Genomic DNA, 25,692 nt, shown 5'->3' on the forward strand with positions numbered 1-25,692 from the left:
TAAAGACAAGAAAAAGAAAGAAAAGAGATGAGACTGTTACAAGTTTAAAATTGGTACAATTTAACTGTAACTCTGTTAAGTATTTGGAAATAAAGGTTAAACAAATTAAAAACCCACAACAAATTCAGGCAACAAAAATAGGATATGAAAGTAGATTCTAACATTATAAATACAGTATTCAAATATTTCAACAACTGAAGTTTAGAAAAAAGAGAGTAATTCTCAAAAATATTTAAAACATTATGAAATGTATCTGTGACCAGTCTGGTAAGATATATCCACTGGTAGAATAGTGCCATGACTATCATGTTAGTAACCAACCACTTTCTGCTTCAATTTATGGTGCACTCCACAAAGCATAGCCCATATCTGGCACCATTATTGGGACCAAGAACTTTTAAACAGACAGATTCTTAGCCCTAATAAGGAATCTATTACTACCACTCAGCTAAATGAGTTTAGTATTAAAGCAACTCCTAATAACTTTTCATTTTACCCTTTGATTAGTTCAGCCTTCATCAGAGAAGCTTCTTTTTTGCCATAGATGGTACTTTACACAGAGACCCACAACTAGTAACATGTAGACTGAGTATTGCAGAATACTCAGTCCTAATGGAACACCTATATCATACTTTCTCTTCTCAAGATCTAAGAACTATTATGGAAAATGAAACAGAAAGATTGTAAGAGAAACAGGCAGTAGAAAGTAAATGGTGTTTTCTATATACAGCAGGGCTTGCATGAGAATGCACAACTGTGCAGGCTCAGGCCAGACAAAATTCCAACATGGGGAAGGATGACAGGCACAAAGTTCCTCCCCTATCTGAGGAGCTATTGGCAGTTAGCTTCTGGGAGAAGAAGAATCAGTCTTTTTAAGGAGTGAAACTCCTAATAGGTTGACCATCTTCAAGTTAAAGCCACACAGTCAAGCATATCTGGGCTGCACATACTATACTTAATGGGTTTAAAAAAAACAAAAAGAGGCAGTATACTTATTGTCTCTGCTCTTTGTGTATTAGCATGTGGTAATTAGCTATTAGAATGCACAGCATGTTAGCTTACTACATATTCTATTTAAGGAACTATTATGAACACTATTACAATTCTGAGAAACTGGAAGGACTGGGTAGTTAGAAAACATTGAGAACACTCAAACCAAGTAGTCTTTCAAGCTCATGCCACTGAATACTACACGATAAGACATATTTAATGTAGAGCATTAACCAAGGTAAATTTCTCATCAGTTCAAGATAAAGAGAGAAAACAAATTTATTAAAATACTGGCAAAAAGGTAAATAAAATACTTTAATACTCGTGGAAAAAGAAGAATTTTTTTATTGGATATTTTATTTACATTTCAAATGTTGTCCCCCTTCCCAGTTTCCCCTCCACAAACCCCATATCTCATTCCCCCTCCCCTTTGCCTCTATGAGGGTTGCTCCCATACCTACCTACCCACTCCCTTCTCACTCTCCTAGCATTCCCCTACACTGAGGCATGAGCCTCCACAGGACCAAGGGCCTTCCCTCCTATTAATGCCAGATAAGGCACTCCTCTGCTACATATGCAGCTGGAGCCATGAGTCGCTCCATGTGTACTCTTTGTTTGGTGGTTTAGCTCCTGGGAGCTCTGTGGGTTCCAGTTAGTTGATATTGTTGTTCTTCCTATGGGATTGCAAACCCCTTCAGCGCCTTCGGTTCTTCCCCTAACTCTTCCATTGAGGTCTCAGTGCTCAGTCCAACGGTTGGCTGTTAGCATTCACATCTGTATTAGTCAGGCTCTGGGAGGGCCTCTCAGGGGACAGCTATACCAAGCTCCTATCCAAAACCTAGAAAACTTAAAAACAGACCTGACTTTTTTTTTAAATCTAGCTTTAGGAACTTTGTGTGACCAAAGAAAATTAACAAAACATCAATAATGGAGCTACAGAAATGGTTCGGCAGTTATGAGCACTTGCTGTTCTTACAAGGGCCCTGAAGTCAGTTCCTAGCACAAGCTGAATGCCTCATAAGGACCCATAACTCCAGCCTCACTCAGGAGATCTGACATACTCTGTCCTCCATAACGCTCTCACACACTTGAGAAATACACACACACACACACACACACACACACACACACACACACACACACCACATACAAACATTTAAATATTTAAAAGAAAAAACTCTAAGCACCATTGAGATATATGTAAGTTCTCATAAAGTTTTCTTGAACTTTAGAAAAGTACTTTCCTAACCTGGGGGAACGGGTATAAATTAGTGAGAGACATTTTTATACTTTAGGTAAAAATGTTTATGGCCTAAGAAGCCTAAGAGTGTTTTGTGTGGTTGGTTGGTTTTGTTTGTTTGTTTGTTTGGTTGGTTGGTTGGTTCATTGGTTGGTTGGCTTTGATTGTCTGAGACCAGGTTTCACTGTGTAGCCTTTGGTATCCTGCAGCTCACTCTGTAGACCAGGCTGGACTCAGAGATCCACCTCACTCTGCACAGATTTATAAGAAATTGGGTTGTTTGATTAGAAGAGGAAAATCCTTAAACCTGGGATCTGTAAGCTGGATACTCAGAGAAACCAGTAACATAATTCATAAAAAATCTGAAAGTTTGAGAATCAAGAATTCTGTATCCAAAACCAGAAAAAATGGGCACCTCAGCTTAGAAAAAAGAAGTTACCTTTATCTTTCCTTTTGCTTTATACAGATGAGCTGGATAAGGTCTGTCCACATTGATGAGAGATCTTATTTATTTAATCTACTGAGTGCCTTACAAAGCACCTCCAAAGACATATTGGGAAATAATTATTTTACCAGAAGTCTTAATGTTCACCAACCCTGTCAGGATGACACATGATACTTAATCTCTTCCTCTAGAGTTGATAAGATGATTTTATTAAGTTGATAAGATGATTTTATTAAGGATGGCATTTCTTTGATAGTTAGCATAAGATCGCCATGAAGTTTGTACTCGATAAGCAGTGGTTTTTATAATTTTCTTTTTAACCATTCTTTATGTAGATTAAACAAATTATCATTTTCCCCCAATGGATCAAATATACTGAACCTGATCTTTGATAAACCCCAAAGGTTTCCCAAGGTCATAAAGCTACACCCCCAAATCTCCACAAGAAACTCAGAAGGTCTCTAAGAATGCTAGTTTAGATTTCAACTATTAAAAATTGAGTAAAATTCAAATACAGTTTGTAGGGAAAAAAAACTTGGCAGTGCATGTTGGCATTTCAGTGCATAATTAATCCCTGATGGTTAATTATTGAGATGTAGTAGAGCTGTGGCTGACTAACTCTAGTGTGGTTTCAACTTTCACCTGCTTTTAATATTAGCATTCGAGTATCAAACACAGCATAAAACCCTCCTCTACCAACAAGACACTGTGGTGAGTTCACTTAGCCAACCTAGCTCTGCAACACCCATTTTTCTAACATCTCCTCTCCTATCCAGGTGCATGGGCACAGTCTGCCCACTCTTCTTGCAGCTCGTGTCTAGAAGGTACTTGTTAAGGATATATCTCTCCTAACTATTCAGCCTAAACTTTTACTAATACTTTTATTCCACATGTTTTCTTCCTCACAGGAAACTTCCTCAATTAATATATTGTAATACCAGCTTCTCTTTTGTTATTTAAAGAAACAACACCCTTTCAGCTCCTCCAGATTAAAAAAAATCATTTAAGCACATGACTATTAAGTCTCTTTATCAGGGCCATTTCCTCTTACAAGCTATTGTCCAAGAGTTTTGTTTGAGGAATCTGCCTGGCTTTTATGAAAAGATTTTTCCTTTAGAATCTTCATTAAAAATAAAATTAGTTAGTAAAAGTAGAAAACCAGATGCCAATCAGTTTGAGAGAATTCAGCAATAAGTGCTGATAACATGCTTCTAAATTATTGGGAAAGAGGATATTGTGTCCGTCTTCTTGTACCCTCTCCTTCCTGCCATCTCTGTGTAAGAATCTTTGCTCCTGCACTCCAGTCTGGCTACTGTTTTCTACTGCATTTGCATTCTTTCCAGTTCATTGATAGTTTGGGCATTTTGGGATCCAGCAGTGAAGTTTTCCTTTAATGTAAGCATTCATTGTGTCTTTATTGTTATGGGATGTTCTTCAGTTCCCTGAATAATTTTGTTAGCATAAACAAATGCACTAAATGACTCTATACCCAGCATATTATCTTCTAGAGTGAAACTCTGAAGCTTAGGTTCAGTAGATGCACATACAATTGCCATGCCGGAGGGTCCTTGACCAAAGTATCATTTCTACTGAAGCAGACATGACTACAGAGTGGAAATAAAAAAAATTTAAGAGGTTTTTTTTTTAAATGGACTTATTGCTATTAACATATTTGCTGTTTTTAATATGTAGCATTGTGCAGATGCTCTGGGTATATATTCTCCATATCTGTCTGTATGGCCAAGTGGAGAAAAACTGACAAGCATTTCACTAGACTTTCTGTCAGTAGGATGAACAAGTCTATTCCATTGAGTTTTTAGTTTAAGCCTCACAGTTTATTTTTGTTGTTGTTTTTTTTTCTTTCATCAACACTGCCTAAGGGCATGGTTCCAGTGAATGCTGAAAGGGGCCTAATTATTTTTCTCTCTTTGTTCACATTTATTGTTTTCTTGATCAAACAGCTTTCACATATTCAGTTCTGATTGAGGCATGTTATTTTGCTGATTAGCATTAAACAGCATAATTTATGAACTGTCTGAAGTAAATGAATAGTTGAAGTAAAAGAAAGTCATAAATTAATTTCCAATTAAACCAGAAATGATTCACAGAGGAGGTGAAAAATGTACTGATGACCTTGAAAAAGGAAAACATTCAAAACATCATGGAGACAGGCAGCACATTAAGACAGTAAGGGAACATGGGTGCTGAGCAGGGAATGATAAGCTTGTGAGCCCAGTCTGCTCAGAAAAAAAATTAAGCACACACCTACAGTTTTTGCTAACAGCCTTATGTGTTGATTTGTTTAATTTCCTTTATACCTGCAGAGAATATGATCTCCCAACATGGGATGATGAGATCACAAAAGTACAGCAAAGTCCAATTTGTTTCTGAAGCTCATTCTAGTCATGAAATGTACTGTGAGATTCACAGTTCACACTGTGAAGGGGAAGCGGTTTGGGGTGCTGAAGTGATGTGTATGGTTTTATCACCCACCTGTCCTCTAGTTACTCAACAAAAGTAGGGCAAACCATTCACTTGCTGTCTGTAGTTTGCTGTCCTTGCTTGACTATATTTCTCAAGACAGCTGATCAGATCTATAAAGTCAGAGCCGCCATTTCTAATACTTTTTCCTGGAGACTTTTTAACTAGAAGGTTAGTAAATGTTCTTTGTATTATCTTCCAGGAGACCCAAGTTCTGTTCCCAGAACTCATAACAAGAAAATTAAAAACTGCCTGTAACATTGCATTATCTTCTTTTTATGCTCAATATTATAGAATTAAAAGAAAAATACTATGTTCATAAGAAAAATCTTTATTTTCAACTTAAGCCTTCACTTTCAGGCCACAAATAATATGAATTAAAGATTTGTCTCACCTCTCTTCAGATATTTTTATATTTAATAACAGTTGCATAAAATCAAAGCCCAAAGTGTATTTTTGATGAATATTTAATTTTTAATTACATGCATATGTGTAGAGTGGGTGTACACATGAGTGCAGTTGTCCATGGAGGTCTGAAGGATCTCAAGAGGTCCTTTGGATCTGAAGTTACAGGCAGTTGTTAAGTTTCTTGGAATGAACTCCGGGGTCCCTTGGAAGAGGACACTACCTTAACCACAAAGCATCTTTCTAGCCACAAGGCCAAATTCTTAATATTTCCAGCTGGTATATATAGATAAACATAGTGTTCCTAGTTATGTTCCTAGTTAAAAGAATCATGAATTTCATTAGTCAATGGTAAGATAAAGAGATAGGAAATACACACACACACACACACACACACACACACACACACACACACCAATAGTTTTCACCACATCAGTTTACCATCAGTGTCATGCCAAGATTCTACCTCCTTACAGGTCTTCACTACTGCTTTAGCTAACATTTAGGACACACTGCTGTCTCAGATGTCTTCCTATGTGTTGTTGAGTTTATTGCACATACAGTCAACAGACGGTGTGGTCTTCCCTCTGGGACAGTGAAACCCATGGAGACTACCATGGAATCACATCCTTTTATTGGATGACAACATTTGGCACAGGCTAGCTCACTGACTTAACATTTAAAACTACAATATAGGCTAAATAAAACCAAAATACAGCTGAGTGCCTCTGTTATCATCATCTGATTTCAGGTAAGTAAACCAAAATTCTCCTAGCAAAGTCATATCCCTTAAAGTTAACTACAAAAAGGGAAATACCAGAAGCAGCATTTATACCTGGTGTTTCCACTTCTGAGATCCTTATTTTTAACATTTTCTTAATTTCTATGCACTCTTTTAACTTCTTACCCTTTCCAAAACCCTCTCTAACATTGCCTTAACATTGCCTTAACATTGCCTTAACATTGCCTTTATTGACCCTCCCTAACTCTCTTGACTTTTCCCTCCTTTTCCTGTTTCTCTGCTTCATTTTCATGTTTCCTTTTTATATCACCAGAGTCCTCATGAAAGAACAGAAACATTTGGCTGAAATTTTAAAATAATTTAATGGAAAAAAAACTGCATCTAGACTGATAGGAAAAGCCTAGGTAGCTAACGGGAAGAGAGAAAGACAGATGCACAAGAGCAGGAGTAATAACATGCCTCTTCCAAAGCACAGAGACACTAAGTGGGGAAAATGAGAATAAAGGACTTTTCAGGTGTCCACTTTTAACTTTCATAATATTGCAATAACTGTTGATGTGTATTAACTTTGTTTATCACACCACAGCATAAATTCAGTCATAAGGAAGAATTGCAGAAGCAAAAAGAATTCAAAAAGCTCAAATGTACCTGATAGAAGAGCTACCCGTTAGAAGGACAGGAAGGATGTCCCACACTCTTCCTCCTCCCAGATTTGCAGCAATAGTCAATAGTCTTTCCCCATCTCTAGGCATCAAGAGAATCAGGCCAACAACAAAGTTAAACAATTCCTTGCTAGAAAGCAAGATTTGTCTCTCACATTTTTTTTTTTTAACATTTAAGCAGTTCTACCAGTTTTAATTAGCCTTTAATTACACAATTCCTGTGGGTTTTCTCCCTGGATCTCAAGCTTTCAACACTGCAAGGATATTTTTGGAGTCATCAAGCATGTGGCAATGAAACTGGCTTTGAGACTATGACATTGCAAAGGACGGGGCCACTGATGGGTATGACAGTGGGAGTCCCATGTTTCTGTGTTTGCAGATAATGTTCTCTGGATACATACTCTAGAGATCAGCTAAAACACAAATCAAATTAAATTTATTTCATCCCTTGAGTATAATATAAACTCTGAAGGGGAAGTGCTTAGTATCTATTTTTCTTCTGTCTCTCTGAGCCTTTCCATCAGGTACAAACTATCCTCAAGCACAAAGAATAATCACTGGTTATAAAAGGAGGCAAGACAATACTGGAAAATCTTTCTAAACCCTTAATATATACACTTCTTTCTACACATTTTAAACATCCTGGCAAATTTTAAGCAATCACTGTGCTTTGGTTTGTGTTAAACAATTCTGTATCACAAGGAATCATGGGAAGAATTTTCTTGGAATAAATTTTGTATAATATTAAACTCTTAAAGAATTTTAGTGACCAATTGAAGCATATCATCTTGATGAACCAATATATGTAATCAGTTATGGGGGAACTCACAAAGTTCCTAGGGACTCCAGAACCCCTAACCTATTGTTATAAAATCTTCTTTGATAATTGGTTGTTACTAACTAGAGTAAAATTCGGTGTGTCTGTTCACAGATGCTCTAAAGAAAGCATTTCATTACCTTTGAGTTGCAGAAAGTGAGTGTAATGAAAAAGAAAATAATTATTAGGCTTTCCATCAGAAATAGCTTTCCAGGGAAAGGATTTTCTGCTTTTATTTCAAAGATTGAAGACAGGAAAGTTGAGAGTCCTAAAAATTAGCCTAGCTGTATAGATGTCCAGAATCCTAGGAAAGATATATGTGGGAAAAGTCCTGATGTCTGAATATGTTTTTACATCATCAAAGATCAAGAAATCAGGCCTGATGTAGTGCTTGGACTGTAATCAAAGCTAACTGGGAAGCTGAGGGAGGAGGATCAGACGTTCAGCATCTGCCTTCATAACTTGCTAAGACTCGATCTCAAAATAAACAGTAAAAGGAGAAGGTATTTGACTATAAAGTGGTTGACCTCGGGTTCAGTTCCCAGTATTGAGTGAAAGAAGAGTCAGGATACCAAAGTCTAGATACTTGTCCACTTCCTTGCAAGTTTGGTTTTGAGGGTTTGAAGTCTTTTGTTAGATCTATTTGTTCTCTTTGCTAAGATATCCTTTTGTTTCTTCTGAATGTTTTTCTTAGTACAGCTTTTCTTTCCTCTTCTTTAGGTCATGGGTTTGGTTCATCAAAGATGTCCAGGGCACAGACATTTCCCAGCTATGCTCCAGAACAGAGTGAAGAGGCTCAGCCACCATTGTCACGGTCCAGCAGCTATGGATTCAGCTATAGCTCCAGCCTCATTCAATGACACACAGAGACCACCAATGACCAGCAAGACAGTCTGCCCTGGACCTGCCATGGGGTCATTTCACCCCATGCTCCTGGAAGACCAATTGCAGTACAATTTAACATTGGTAGGGCCTAGCCCCGACTAGAAGGTTAAAAACTGGAGTTCTGCTTCCTTGATTCAGTGGTTAAGTCCTTTATTTATTGAATTTCTATGGGGGAAATCTATGTTTTACAAAAAAAAATAGAATCCAATAATTGAACACTCATCTAATTAAGAAAAATTCTTTGTGTCTGACATTAGCAGTTTTGGTACTGGAAAATTTTTTCACTCCAGTTTGAGCCTGGGTGGCACTGATATTTGTCCTTAAGGTTAGGTGCTTCTGTTTGGACATAGGGCCTGTCTTTAGACACATGATTACCCACTGCAAGCCCTGTGGTTTTTCAGTTTTTACAGAAATAAGTCAAGTAAGCTCTACAGATGACATCTTAACTCTCGATGTAAAAAGGCCCAGTGACAATTAAGGAGGTGTAAAATTAGAATACTCCATTAAGAAGGGCCCTATAGCTAGTGTGTGTGTGTGTGTGTGTGTGTGTGTGTGTGTGTGTGTGTGTGTGTGTGTAAAAGTATAGTAACAAATGTTGCGATATCAACCTACAGATAAGTATATATCATCAGTGGAGGGTGATAGGATATGCTCACTTAAATTATTGGAAACTAATTTGTTGCATTAAAATTAAGATTGTTATGTTGAATAGCTATTTCTAACATAGTGATGTTAGAAAAAAAATTTTAAAGGCCCCCTACTAGCAACAGTATTTCTGTAGTCCACTCTGATCCTATAAGGAGTATGAGTGGAAACACAAAAGGGAAGTGTTCTGGAAGCAAGATAACAGGCCTAGCTGTACTGTGTGTTGGTTGCCATATTGTGTGTCTAGTTAGTGTTGCCTTGTTATTGACTGTTTCCTCCCTTGGCCATCTATCAGAAATACTTGAGGAATTGGTGTAATCTCCAACTCCAAAGGGAGACTCCAAAATGTCTGAGAGAGACACAAAACTGCACTTAAAGTAAACTCAGCTATCTTGTAGTCAAGAGAGGAAGAGCAAAAGTTACACAAAAGTAGATATTAGGATTTCAAATATCACAGATGTATTTCACAAAGGCTATCATCATCAGGGGCTTAGCATTCACTGTGGAATCAGAACTTACTTGGATTTAATTTTTCTTGTACTGAACTTGTTCGGCTGGGATGAAAGGAGAAACTGTTTCACTTGTAAATTTTTTCAGCCCTAAAATACGACAAACTACCAAATTTGAAGGAAAATAGGAAATTCCACTCAATAAAGAAAAGTCTGGCTAATTCAGGTCAAAATAGAAACATGTACTGACAATTTAGGGAATAAAAATATAAATTACTATGCCTGACTCACCTGATGTCATGTGCCTAAACCAGTTATCCATCAAGATATCCAGATCATATTTAAAAAACAAAAAACCGAGATTAGGCAAGAGGAAAACCTGATTTTATTTTTCCTTAATACCAAAATGTTCTATCAAAGTTAGTCTGTTAAAAGGGACCTTTTTCTGATCCCCATCAGGATTTTCTTCATCCTTATCCATAGGTGGAGAGTAGACTGACAACTCATTTCAGTGAATTACTACTGAGTAAAAGTGGTTATGCATCCTTCCTTGATAAATGTGCACTTACTGCAACTACCTACACTCCGCAAATCACTCAAATAGGTATGAAAACCCCATAAAGACTAATCATAAGAGTTAATGTGGCTGTTAAAAATAATTACCTTAAGCCTTCAGGGATAAAAAGAAAATTGCCCAAACTCTGCACTGTGGATTTTGCTGACACAGCAGAAAAGCAAATGACTAGGTTCTTCTGAGGAGAGAGGATACAGCCTTCCCTGAAATCCCACTTTTCAGGGTTAATGCCTCGGGATTTCTTTAACACATGGCATGCACTGTAGAAATGCCATTTGTAAATACATCAGAGCAACTCTGAGCTGAGACAGTTCTAGCACGGTTCCTAGTGTGGCCATCAGAGCGAGCCTCTTGCTGGCTCACTGAGTCGAGCTGTTGCTTAGACACCACAAGTTTCTACAAAGAACTTATGGGAAAGGCCCTGGGGGTCTTGATTTATATCTCAGCTTTATCAATGTGCCAGAAGCACAGATAGCAAGTCCAGTGGGATTCTGCTAATTATGAGTCTGCTCTTGTGTCTCTTTGGTGGGAGACAAGTACCCGAATAAAGTTGCTTCAACATTTGGTTCTGATCATTAACAATGAGTTTCATTGAGAAGGAACCAAAAGTCACACGTAAGTTTAGGCCAATAATTTTTTTTCTCCTGAAAACAGTGTCACGAAAAGAGTGTGTGACCTCCTTAGTCTTTTAACCAATCTCACCATAGTGAGAATAACATTGTAAAATATTTCATGGTAGACTTTTGGAGCTTTATCCTAGCATACTCCTCCAAGTATACTCAAAAATTTCAGCTAATTCAAAACTACTCAGAAAAGCGGTAAAAGAATTTATAGTAGTCTAATATGCTTGACATGAGGCAGTGATTGCTGTAATAAAAGAGACAAATAGATGAACCTATAAAAACCAAAGATGGAAAGATACTTGTGACAGTCTCCCAGAGCCTCATAAAATCCATTCCACCAAAATTACTAGAATGTGGGCATGTGTTAGCTCACCTGAACCTGTATGTTCTGACTTAAGATGCCTCTTATACTTTGCAAACTGGTCTCCCTTTAAAAATTGTATTATATATATATATATATATATATATATATATATATATATATATATATATATGACTTTTTCATTGTGAGGGAGAGACTGCTATGCACCAAAGACATCTTTGTGCTCCTTCTGAGTGTAACTCAGTTGGGTTTCCACTCAGATTTATACAGAGTTATGAAGATGGTTACCATATCAATATCAAGTTGGTGGAGACAAATGATGAAAGAGGCTGATGTGCATGAGAAGGTCTCCTCTCAAAGTCTGGAGGTCTACATGTTTTCACTAAATATTTTATGAGGGGGGTTGGTTATTTTGTGCCCTAGTGATATTATCAATATACATACAACCTGTGTTACATAGCATTGCATTAAATATGCAGAAAGTGTAAATGGACTTGGACCACTGTTTTACTATTCTGGTAGGTGGGAATTGGAACAAAACCACATCTTTCACTAAGTGATTGAACAACTACAATTTTTTTTTCTTTTTTGCACTCAGAGCTAATTTACTCATACCAGTTGGAAATAGTTTTGAATCAGTAGCTTTTGGCCACTGACACAATTTGAATTTAATAATATTTAGATAGATATCTAGAGTGAGCCTTTTGCTGGTTCAGAATGAAGCCACTGTCTCATATATTAGAGAAGATGCTGTTTGATAGAGCATGTGAAATGAAGAGAAGCATATTTATTAGAACTAAACCTTTCCTCATTCTAGTATCTAGGCAATTAATTCCAGTGTGCAATTCTTCTGCCTTCACTGGGAAATTTTATTTGAAAATCATTCATCTTCCTTATAAAATGACCAGCCATTCATATCTTTCATCTAACATAGAAGTCGTGGGGTGATCAATACCTACACACTGTTAGTTGTAGATTTTACAATTCAATTTATTGCATGTGGTATCTTTATAGTGGATATTAAAAATACATCATAAAGGTTAGTGTCTAGCCCTCGTTTTTGGCCAAGATCTCACAAAATTTTGTTTTAAGAAAGCATGTATAATTTATTTCTTGGATAATTGGAACCACATACAAAATAACCATTAGTGCTAAAGTGAAAGCAAACTAAGGTAATTATGTTATTTTTTTTAAGTATATTTCTGTCTTGACTATTTTAATATAGCACAATAAATGGGCAGTATACATTCAGTGGTCCTGAGGTTTAGGCCTTTAATACTTAATATTTCACAAAGTACAAATATAATGTCAATGACTGCTCCAAATGAAAATTATATATATTCTCCTAATTTATTAATGTGTCTATCAGTATAGTGCAATGATAACTTCCGTTTACAATCATTAGTTATATAATCTTTGGATTACCACCTTCTCAAAAATAAACCACCCCAAAAGGGTGTTCCTTGTCTATGTAATCTTGGTTTTAAAATTAAGTAATATGCTACACAAATTAATTTCTAGCCTATGAAATTTATGAAGTATTCTTAGGTTATAAAGTTTATGAAAATACCCATCAAAAAGTAGAATCAATGGGAAATGATTAGTCTGTAGGTTAATTTGAGCAAAATTATAAAGAATCCATTGATAAAACCAGCATGACATTTGGGCCATACTCTTCCAAGATTCAGAGTTTCTTCTGTGTTCTTCACTGGTATTCATCTACTATTATGTGCAGTGAAAAACAATCATATTAAGTCTTAACAATTACCATAGAAAACACATTACCAACACATGTGATTCTTCAGTTTGTGAAAAAATTAACACAAAAGAAGGTATGTAAACTGCAATTTTGTAATGACAGAATTGCTTTTTGTGGGCAACTTCTTTGGAATTTCAACATGAAGTTGTGTTATCAATGAGAATGACTACTTGGTTAGTATATGCAGAGAAACATATATCCCCATATTTATGTATTCTAAATGAATTAGAAGGGTCACCTGCCTTTTTTGCATGTGGATCTACTATGAACCCTTTTTTTTCCTTACTCAAGAGTGTGAATCTGGAATATTTCTACAATTATTCTCAGAAAAGAAGGCTTAAATAGTTTTATAAGTTTTGTGCAAAAATCTTGAGGAACAAGACACATTTTTGAGATGGGCTTAAACCCTGGCAGCAATTGAAGGTCATACAAAGTGAAAGGTTCTTTTTATGTTCCCTTGGGAGAAAACTGAAACCTGAGCGTTTTGTAATTTGTTCAGAGGCAATAAACAGCTGGGAATGTTTTCCTCCTGTTCTGGGCCCCATGAATGTTTCCTGGCTCCACCCATCTCTCAGCAGGATGTGGTGGAAAATGAAAATGGCTTGTGGCTTAGAATAACCTAAGCCCTTGTACCTTGATATGCTCTCCTTTCATTTTTACAATTTTTTTTTTGTCTTAGACTCATCACCAAGATACACCAAAACCAAAAAGCTTTTTTGTGAGCAACTAACTCCATTGGTTGTTATAAACATTTTCATGTATAAATTGTCAACCAGTACTTTATTACCTCAAATAATAAGCAACCTACAACTTAAGGCAATGTCTTTCTTGTTGTTGATTGCTTTTTACTGTTTTTCTTTTTGCCTACTAACAACTCATATGATAACTGTGATTATTATTTTAGGGAAACATATATATATATATATATATATATATATATATATCCCCATAATTATGAATTTATGAATCCCTCTAAATGAATTAGAAGGGTCACCTGACTTTTTGTGTGTGAATCTGCTAGCAACCCATTCTATTTTACTCAAGAGTGTGAACCTGGGGATTATTATTATTCCTCCAAAGGAAATTATGGTACCATTGTCAATAGCTTTTATCACAACTGTATTAGATAGACGATGACATTAAGGCTATATTCTTTCATGGAAATGACACAGTTTTCATTCTCAAAAAATTAAGAATTAGAATTTTATATTCGGATGTCATGTTCATCATGTTTTTCTTTATGAATTTTAGTGAGCATTATTTAAATTATTTGAAATTTAGATGAATAAGAAAAAAGTTTAAAAATCACCTTTCAGTTGTAAATTTCAGACACTTTCCCTCAAGGTTAAGTATTATGATCCTGTAAATATTTGTAAAAAAAAATTCACTTGTAAGAGAACTATTCCCTATAGTAATTCCACATATACCATAAGCTTTATTTTAATGTATTTAATTTTCTCTGACAACATCACTAATCTGAAATCCTTATGTTGATTAATACAAATAACTTACAAATGTATTACTCTCGGGATGGTTTTTAGGCTGAGCATATAAAATCAGTCCTTTCTGTAAACAGAGCTGTGTATCACTGGAGTAAGCTACCTAGCTGTAAGCAGGAGTTCAGAAGTTGAAATTCAAACACTGTTTGAAGTCACTCAAAGTACCTATAGTCTCAAAAGAATCAGGTATTTGAAATTTATAAACAAAAATTCTGAGAAAAAAAAAGATATGATTTAATTTTAAGCCACTGCAGGATTTCTCTCAGAAGAACCATCTTGAGAGGAACACGTCTCACAGACCTCAGGGTATGTGAGAAATGGACAGAATGATGTTAAGATGCAGAACAGTGATGTTAGCACTTCATATCAATCAGAACTGCACATAATTACTGAGCTAGAAATCTGATCACAATCAAATCCCGATCCACATACTTATTGTATAGCTCAAGAAACAATGTTTGATATGGACAAAAAAAAATGTGTGTGTGTGTGTGTGTATATATATATATATATATATATATATATATATATATAGAGAGAGAGAGAGAGAGAGAGAGAGAGAGAGAGTCTAATAGTGGCTAGACAAGAAGACTGGAACTCCACACTATGGAAATGAGCAATCATGACATAATTTACTTCCTTCCTTTTCTTAGACACTGTTATACTAGCTGTCAGTGGCAGTACATGAACCAGGCCAGCAAATCTCTCCACTCCTGGGCATGAAGGCCAGTGTCATCTTCACTACAGATGACAGAAACAATGGTTCCCTTGACCCCTCTCACGTACCCCAACCAACACACACACTCACATTCACAGACACACTCTGACCTTTGGCTTTTGAAGCACTCTATTTTCAGTGAAGTATCACTTGTGTTTTTTAAAAACTCATATGTTATATAATAGTTATCCCTATAAATCTCAAGAAATATACTAAATTATTCATTATATGTTTGCTTCCTGTAAATCTTTATTTAACTAATTTATATGTACTTTCAGAAGTGTTTTATTGTGTATTATAAAGGGATAGCATTTGTTGGTAATCAAATATAATGATTATGATCATTTTGATAAAATTCACCAGACATTGAGCTCTGACTAGGAAATATAACACCTATTACAAAATTGCTTCAGTTGGAATACATATGACCTACCACATCTTATTCTTAGTTACAATCTGTTCCAAATTAATAATAGTTTGGGGGCATCTAGACTTAAATACTATTTAAAACACAACTTCTGAGTGAAATGCAAAGAAAAATATTGTCCATAGAAAGTAAATGTGAATTTCTGACAGAGCATAAGCTAATAATGAGGCGATAATAAAATTAAGAAATTTAATTGTTTTAAAATCTGTGTGTAATTTTTACCCTTCAGTAAAACTGCATAGTTGAATTTGCTGTTCCTAAATTTCTCATTTTATACATACTTCAATCTTTAAAAAGTATATATAATCTATTAATATTGATTTCTTATAAGTCCAAGAAATTTACAAGTGAAATTGCTACAAAGAACATGGTTGTACAACATTAAAACTTGCCTTGTCATTTTAAAAAGGGCAAAACAGCTAAAGTATTACTCTATACCACAACTCTGCATGAATGAAGTTTTGAGCTAATTCAATGGCTTTACCCATAGTTGACTTTCCTAGCACTGTAATAGTAATTGATTTCCTAACATTTTTGTTATGTGATGAATGTAACTTTGTGGTTAACCAGAATTTTGACAATCATATCTTGCTAACCTATAAATGTTATCTTCTTCCATCACTTATGAGCTTGCAATTTTCAAAATAAAGTGAAAAGAGTCATTTGTTAATTGTAAGGTTACTGAGAATTTGTTACATATTACCAGTATTTCCCTCACATCATATTAGAGTTTAAGTTCTCTTGGGTTGAATATGCTTGGAATAAATTGTAGAATATTAGTATTGATGATATTATAACCAATGTGTTTAATAACTATTTTCAAGTTAAAAGACACACAGAAAGCATAAGTAACTTACACAATGTGATGTAATTAGATTTTTGGTTTTCTTCTACCTTTGTACCCTCCATTAATGGTAATGAAAATTAGCTAAAATGAGTATTTGACAGCAAGATTGGACATCAAAATTAAAATTCACACCACACTGACTGTCCTGCAGTGATGTGATCCATGATGTTTCACATTTCTTCTCATGATACAGCATTCTTTATCATTTTAATGTAGATCTGTCTAGTTAAACATTTGCTGAGCCTTCTTCTCAAAAGTTAATGGTTAAATATCAACTGAGAAGTCTTTCTGGTTAGTTTACCAAATGATTTTTTTAATGAATATTTCCCTTTCTTAAGAAAGCACACTCCTAAAGAAAGGGTAAAATTATTTTAATCCTGAAGAGACCAAACTGACTTGTAAACCCAGACCACACAGTCAATAGTGTTAGTTTCCTTGATGGGGAGGTATAGCCACACAAACTTGTTAAAAAAAAAAAAAAAAGACAAAATAAGTAGGACCTTTGGATGCTATATGGTTTAGAAAAAAATGTTCAAGAGTGGAGTGATAATAAAAATATTCATTTTTCTAAATAGTGAATGAAATAGTTTATTCTGAATATCAATTTTGAGCCATTTTCATAAGAAATTAATGATGTAAATTTGTAGTGTTTCTTTCTCTTTTGTCACATTAAGGTCATGCAGAATTTTTTGCTGGTTAAAGAATCTTTATGAATAATGTAATGGTTTATATAAGCTTAGGGCTGACATCAAAGACAATATTTAATAAATACATGCCACAGGGCACAGCCCCAAAGCAATTACTCTGCTATTTTTGTAACATACAAACAAACCAGCTATCTCTGTTTCCAAGTTACTCAAAAATATGTTAGACAAATTGATCTCATTTTGGTATCCATATGGTGACTTATTAAAATTAATGTTTGAGCAAGAACTGGCTAGAATATTTAACATTCATGGAAGTGTGAATTGTTCTCCTATTTAGGTATTTTAGTCTATCTGGCTGTTGACTGATACTGAATATGATCTCCAAGTCTAGTCAATCACTAAATGCTTAGTGAGTTCTTGCTACCTCCAAAACACAAATAAAGGACATGCAATATCTTCTGACCTTTGTTCTCTCCTAGTTTTAATTCCTTTGGTGTGTGTCAATATTAGGGATCAGCTCTGATAGCAAAGTGCTACTTAATGGCTAGAAATAAGAGAATAAGGAAAAGCCAGAGATATCATGAACAGACTACTAAAAGTCAACTCTCTCAAAGCCATCTCTAAATGTATTTATCTCCTTTCTTGCATTTTTCCTCCTCCTCTTTTCTCTTCCTCCTCTTCCTCTCCTCCCTCTTCCTACCTATACTCGTCTTCCTCCTCCAACTCCTCCATTTGTCTGCTCCTTTCTTTCTTCTTCCCTCTTCCTCTTCCAGTTCCTTTCTTTCATCTTCCTCACTTGCTTTTCCTCTGACTCCTCTCTTTCACGAAACAGAGTGCTTTTTTCTGTCACAGATATTTGTCAGGAAACAAAAGTAAATATTAACACAGAATCATCTCTCACTATTGGAATTGTATTTTATTTCTAATTTTAGATCTTCAACATTTCCTCTGACAAAAATCATAAATGTGCTCATGAAGACTCCATCATCAACACTCTATATATGTGTCAATTACAGAGACCTATATTCCAAATTCTTCTAACTACATGTAAACTCTAGTTTTAAGGTAATCAACTGGAAAAACAGCTGTTTCAAATTTCAGTTTAAAAAGTCTCAATTAAACTTTAGTAGATTTTCTTTCACAAATGTGGGTGCCCTTTCATTTGGGGCATAGATGTTCAGGCATAGATACTTACACCCAACCTTGAATTGAAGGCAAGTACTCCTATAGTTGAATTAGAGGAAAGAGTGAAGAAGCTGAAGGAGAGGGTAACCCCATAGGAAGATTAGCAGTCTCAACTAAGCCTGACCCCTGGGAGCTCCCAGAGACTCAGCCACCAACCAGGAAGCATGCAGTGGCTGGTCCAAGGCTCCTGGCACGTATATAGCAGAAAACTGCCTGGTTGTGGCCTGTGGGAGAAGATGCACCTAATCCTGGAGGGACTTGAGGCTCCAGGGAAGGGAAGTAAGAGGTGAGAAAGATGAGATGGGAACACCCTCTTGGAGGCAAGTGGGAAAATGAGTGGGAGGAGAAACCTGAAGGGGCAATGGCTGGAATGTAAATTTTTTAAATAAATAAATAAATAAATAAATAAATAAATAAATAAAATAAACTATTAGTTGAATCTTCTCACAGCTGGACTTGAAAAGCACAATGTGATGCCACTTTTCCAGAGCATATCACCTAGAAATCAGGAGGTGGGTAGCTTAGTCGGATCTTATTCACTGGGTGTCCCTGGGGTACAGTTGGCTTTACACATTCCTTCTTTGTTCCAATATATATTAAGTGTTATTTGTGGGTACCCTGCTGATTCTGAGCTTTGTAGTTCTTTTTAACAAATCTAATTACATTTCATAGGGTTAAGTATAGTATATTAAGGCCATTACCTAGAAACAGCCTATTTCACTCACTCTAAGGAAATCACCTCACTTTCATGCTGTAATGGAAAAAACAATGTTACACTGAATGCATTTGAAATGTTTTACTCAGCTTTCCTCCTTAGCTGTACTCCTCATATCTGACCTACTTCTTCAACATTGGAAGAGGATGGTATTTTAAATTCAAAATCTCATGGTCCTTTAAGAGGCTTTTCTGGGAAATGTAACAGCAGTAAGATCTGTATATGTTTGGAATTTGCAAACTGGATGAATAATGTTGAATGCAAAAAAAAGTCCATTGCTATTTTTGATATATCCAGATATTATACTGTTTTGGTAGCTTTAAAAATTCAGGTGAAATTATTATTGCATTGCATACAATGTGGAGTGTTTGGTTCATTTGTGAACCAAATATAACTCCCTCCTTCATGTGACATTGTCTTTCTTAACTCTCTAGGGGAAATATTCAAAGACCTAGAGATGCCATACTCATGAAATTGTACTTTATGCTGTTTTCTGTGTTTATGAGTGAAGCAGGAATTGTAAGAAATACAGTATAATTTCTAGTACACCAAAACACTGCACAGTCTCAGATAGTTCAGATCATTGCTATTGAGTAGTGCACTTAAGATCATTCTTGTGTTTGTATCCCTAGACAATATTTTCCCTGATGGCATGTGGTTCGTTCTCTGTGGTTACTAGTAATGCTTTCTCTCAACCTGGAAAACAGAGTAACATGTGATGGGCAATTAAATAACTTTGGTCTATTTGAATGTTGCTTCTGCTATATAGGTTACGACATAAAAAGTAATTATTCAGCAGCTTGTTTATTAAATTTTTGCAGTATACTTAGGCATGGTCATGTACAGTGAAAAATCTGTCACGTCTACAGACTTGTGTCAATATCTTAAGTTAAAATTACTCTCATACACATAAAAAGAAAGTTCTACTTACAAACAATTCACAGTGGCCACAAAAGTCCTGTTCCTTATAAAACTAGTGAGTGTGTGTGTGTGTGTGTGTGTGTGTGTGTGTGTGTGTATAATATTCTTGACCAAGCCTTTTTTGCCTTTTTTCACCTTAAAGTCTTCTATTATCTGTTTATATTTTTGCAACTTTAAAGATTTTTACAAAAAAGCAAAAATATGTCGAAAGCCATTTTCTGACATTTAGATGTTGTTTTATTTTAGCAGTTTAAACAAAAAGAGTTCCCAAAATTGGATGTCTCAGACTCACTCAGTGATGCATAAGTATGACTGACAGCTCATCTGCTCCAGTATTAGCTAATTGGGTAGACTTGGCATACAATCTTTGTATATATTGACACAAAATATTCCTGTAACCTTTGCTTTTTTTCGATTTACAAAGTTTTATGACTTAAGCATAATAAGGAAACCTTAAAAGTGGGATTTAAATTAACCTTCAGATTTTCTCTCATATTCTATAGTTATTCTCTCATAATTTTATAGTTATTCTTTAAAATGTATATGTATATGTTTATATATTCTCAAATGCTATGCCATTCACTAAAATGAGTTAAAGTGCAGCATAGACTAAAACAAAGTCAGATATAATGAATAAATGCTAGTATCAGGTCTTCCCAGTGGAACCATCATTAAGTTATAACAAGGCAACAAGTGAACACAACTCAGTGGGAGAGAACTTACCTAACATGCAGTTAAGAAACAATACTAGGGATTTGTATCTATTGTTAACAGTGCTTTCTTATTGTGGACAAATCCCTCAGTTTGATCCTCATTACTGCACAGACTAGTCAGACATGTTATATGCTTGTGTAAATTAAGCACTAATGAGGCAGAGTCAGAAGGATCAGTTTCTCTTCATGAGAATATGGGAATAATCTCTTCATAGCTGCAGCAATGGCTAAAAAGGATACCCATTGAAAAGGAAGAGGAGAGCCCTCTCAGCAGCAGGAAACTTTATGAGACACTCCCCAGATCTTGCATTCAGATCTTCAGATCCTGCATTCTGATGATAGGTGTCAGGCTCTGGAGAAAATCAATTAGAAATGCTGCAGGTATGGTAGTTGGAGAAAGCATGGTGGTGGTAGGCAGGTAGTAAAGCGTTATACCACTGAGAAACTTGTTAACTTTCTACACAGGCCCACTGAAAGCCTAAAGCTTAATTGTAAAATTATAGAACACTTCCTTTCCTAATACATAAGGTGCAAATTAAGCACTTTACCTTACTAATACATAAAGAAGGCTTCAAAATATCCAAATTGTGGTTGCAAGAAAGAACTGCCAATCAGGGCAGTCTCTCTAAGGAGGAGAAATCACAACAGAAGCCTGAAGTTAATGGGGAAAGAAAATTAAATTAAGCAGCAACAATAAAATTCAAAGGGAACAAAACAATTCAAATATATTTAGCACCCACAGCTACAACAGACTTTAAACACAATCCAATCCCTAGTTATATTTGGGATTAATCTACAAATCAGTAACTTGCCAAAAAAAAAAAAAAAAAAAAAACAGTTTTACAGAAGTGAAGACTGTATTTTATGTGATCTTCAGAATTTGGCACGTGATAAAAGAGTGGATTTAAATGTTAGTCATGCACATAAAGTACCTGAATGTATGAGTGAGGGTAGGGAGAAAGACAGGAGAGAAGCCCAAAGGCCCAGGAGAATGAATAGAATATGTAACTGGGCCATGTTGTACTTGCAGACAGGAGCCTTGCATGGCTGTGCTCTGAGAAGCTCTACCAGCAGCTGACTGAGGAAGATGCATATCCTTATAACCATCCATTGGACTGAGGTTGAAGGCCCCTATAGAAGAATTAGGGGAAGGATTGACGGAGCTGAAGGGGATGGCAAATGCATAGGAAGACCAATAGTATCAACTAACTTAGACCCTTGGAGCCTCCTAAACTACTAACCAAAGAACATACATGGACTGTCTGTGCCGCCCTCCCCAGCACATATGTAGCAAAGGGCTGCTTTATGTGGCCTCAATGGAAGAGGATGTGCCTAATCTTGTAAAGATGTGATGCCCCAGAGAAGGGAGGTGAAGGGCTGGGGGTGAGGTGGGTGGATGATGAAGTTCTGGGTGGGGGAGGGTGGAGGGGAGAGCACACTCTCAGAGGGAAAGGGGAAGAGAAATGGGATGAAGAACTCTTGGAAGGGAGACCTGGAAGGGGAACAACATTTGGAATGTAAATAAATAAAAAAAAAATTTTAAAGTTTCCAAAATAAACCTAAGCAAGAAACTACCCAACAGAATATTAAGAACAGTAGAATAATCTCACCATGTGTAACAAACATAATCTGCAGCTCTAAAGAAGAAGAAAGAATAAAGCAAAAGAATTTTTTAAAATAGAAGTATCTAGGAATTTTTGAAAATTATAAAAAGCCACTAATAGAGAACCATTGAGTTCTTAGAGCATTTAAATTCTATAAAAAAGGAGGTTGAGAAAGATGGAAGGGAGGAGAGAGACACAGAAAGGAGTGCACAGAGAGACCAAAATAAAGCAGAGCTAGACAGAGAGAAAAAGGGAAAAAAAGAATAAAGGGGAGATAGAAAAAAGAAAACAGGGTAATAATGAAAAGAAGGAATCTTGAGCAGATCCTGGGTGGGCAGCAGTTCTGCCCCCAATCTCAAAAAACCCAGAAGAAGCAGGCCTCCCAGGAGCTCTAACCTGGGCAGTATCTTAGGTAAGGAGACAGCAACACCCTCACCAAACAGGGAGTAACAGGAACTCCCTGGGGGCCCCAACTCTAACCCACCCCACACAGTTCTGATACAACCAAGATAATAGGAAAGACAGGCTCTAGTCAGAGACAGTGAGTGCAGGTAGCACTAAGGGGATCCAGATGGCAAAAGGCAAGTGCAAGAACATAAGTATCAGCAACCCAGGGTACTTGGCATCATTAGAACCTAGTTCTCCCACACTAGAAAGTTTTGAATCCCGCATATCACCAGGAAAGCAAGACTCACATTTAAAATCACTTCTAATTATGATGATAGAGGACTTTAAAAAGACATAAATAACACTCTCAAAGAATTTGAGGAGAAGACAGGTAAACAGGTAGAAACCCTTAAAGAAGAAACACAAAAATCCCTTAAAGAATTACAAGAGAGCACAACCAAACAGGTGAAGAAATTGAACAAAACCATCCAGGACATAAAAATGGAAGTAAAAACAATAAAGAAATCTAAAAGAGAGACCACCCTGGAGATAGAAAACCTAGGAAAAAGATCAGGAGTCATAGATGCAAGCATCAACAACAGAATACAAGAGATAGAAGAGAGAATTTCAGGTGCAGAAGATACCATAGAAAATATTGACACAAATGTCAAAGAAAATGCAAAATGCAAAAAGTTATTAATAAAAAATCCAGAAAATCCAGGACACAATGAGAAGACCAAACATAAGGATAATAGGTATAGATGTGACTGAAGATTCCCAACTTAAAGGGCCAATAACTATCTTCAGCAAAATTATAGAAGAAAACTTTCCTAACCTAAAGAATGAGATGCCCATAAACATACAAGAAGCCTACAGAATGCCAAATAGACTAGACCAGAAAAGAAATACCTCCCGTCACATAATAATCAAAACACAAAATGCACAAAACAAAGAAAGAATATTAAATGCAGTAAGAGAGAAAGGCCAAGTAACATATAAAGGCAGACCTATCAGAATTATACCAGACTTTTCACCAGATACTATAAAAGCTAGAAGATGTTGGACAAATGTCATACAGACCCTAAGAGAACACAAATGCCAGCCCAAGCTACTATACCCAGCAAAACTCTCAGTTACCATAGATGAAGAAACCAAGATATTCCATGAAAAAAAAAAACAAATTTACACAATATCTTTCCACAAACCCAGCATTACAAAGGATAATTGCAGGAAAGTTCCAATACAAGAAGGAAAATGATACCCTAGAAAGAGCATGAAAGTAATCTTCTTCCAACAAATCCAAAAGAAGATAGCCACACAAAGATAATTTCACCTCTAATAACAAAAATAACAGGAAGCAACAATCACTGTTCCTTAATATCTCTTAACATCAATGGACTCAATTCCCCAATAAAAAGATATAGGCTAACGGATTAGATACATAAACTCAATTAAAACTTGAAGCAACCCCAAAGGAAGAACAACAATATCAACTAACTGGACCCCAGAGCTCCCAGGAACAAAACCACCAACCAAAGAGTACACATGGAGGGACCTAAGTCTCCAACTACAATTATAGCAGAGGATGGCCTTATCTAGCATCACTGGGAGGTGAGGCCCTTGGTCCTGTAAAGGCTTGATGACCCAACATAAGGGAATGCTAAGATGGTCAGGCAGGAATGCATAGGTGGGTTGAGGAACACCCTCATAGAGACAAAGGGGAGAGGGATGGGATGGGGAGTTTGTGGGGGGACACACTGGGAAGGGGGACAACATTTGAAATGTAAATAAATAAAATAACCAATAATTTAAAAAAAAAAACTTGAACCATGGAACTCAAGTAAGAGTTTGTAAAAGTTTGAAAAACAAATGGCTGAGAAATATTTTTTAAATGCTCAAAATCCTTAGCCTTCAGGGAAATATAAATGAAAACTTCTTAGAGATTTCATCTTCTCAAAGTTAGAATTCCTAAGACATTAAACAACAACAATAACATCAACAAAACAAGCCAAAACAAGTAATGCCATGAATTGCTGAAAAAAAAGAAAAATTACCCATTGTTGGTGGGTGTGCCTACTAGTGCACCCATGGTGTGAATCTAAATATATGTCCACCACAAGATGCATCTGTACCCCTAGAAACCGCCTATCCCATCCCCCCTCCCCCTGCTTCTATGAGGGTGTGCCCCAACCCACCCACCCACTCCCTGACTTGGAATTCCCCCCACACTGGGGCAACCAGCCTTCACATGACCGAGGACCTCCTTTCCCACCTATGCCTGACAAGGCCATCCTCCCCTACATATACAACTGGAGCCATAGGTCCCTCCCTATGTGCTCCCAAGCTGGTGGTTTAGACACTGGGAGCGCTGGTTGGTTAGTATTATTGCTCTCCCCATGGGGCCGCAAACCCTTTCAGATCTTTCAGTCTTCTCTCTAACTCTTCCATTGGGAACCCCATGATCAGTTCAATGGTTAGCTGCCAGCATCCACCTTTGTACATGTCAAGCTCTGGCAAAGCCTCTAAGGGAACAGCTATATCAGGCTCCTGTCAGCATGAATTTACTGGCATCCATAACAGTGTTTGCCTTTGGTGACTGCACATAGGATAGATACCCAGGTGGGGCAGTCTCCGGACAGCCCCTCCTTCAGTTTTAGTTTCTGTTCCACACTTCGTCTTCATATTTGCTCCCGTGAGTATTTTGTTACTCCTTCTAAGAAGGACTGAAGCACCCACACGTTGATCTTCCTTCTTCATGAGCTTTGTGTAATTAATCTGTGAGTTGTATCTTGGGTATTGCTAGCTTTGGGGTTAATATCCACTTATGAGTAAGTGCATACCATGTGTGCTCTTTTGTGATTGGGTTACCTCACTCAGGATGATATTTTCTAGTTCCATCCATTTGCCTAAGAATTTTATGTATTCATTGTTTTTAATAGCTGAGTAGTACTCCCTTGTGTAAATGTACTACATTTTCTGTATCCATTATT

General features: G+C 36.3%; 1 protein-coding gene across 1 annotated transcript in view; it reads left to right on the forward strand.

The window, feature by feature from the left end:
- Dok6 (docking protein 6) overlaps positions 1-11,263 on the forward strand; it is a 382,064-nt gene extending 370,801 nt beyond the window's left edge. The window contains exon 8 of the mRNA XM_034518225.2: positions 8,503-11,263. Coding sequence (XP_034374116.1) covers positions 8,503-8,642 — 140 coding nt within the window. The 3' untranslated portion in view covers positions 8,643-11,263. The remainder of the gene's footprint in view (positions 1-8,502) is intronic.
- The last annotated feature ends 14,429 nt before the right edge of the window (positions 11,264-25,692 follow it).

Source organism: Arvicanthis niloticus, chromosome 14 (assembly GCF_011762505.2).
Source record: "Arvicanthis niloticus isolate mArvNil1 chromosome 14, mArvNil1.pat.X, whole genome shotgun sequence".
Taxonomy (NCBI): domain Eukaryota; kingdom Metazoa; phylum Chordata; class Mammalia; order Rodentia; family Muridae; genus Arvicanthis; species Arvicanthis niloticus.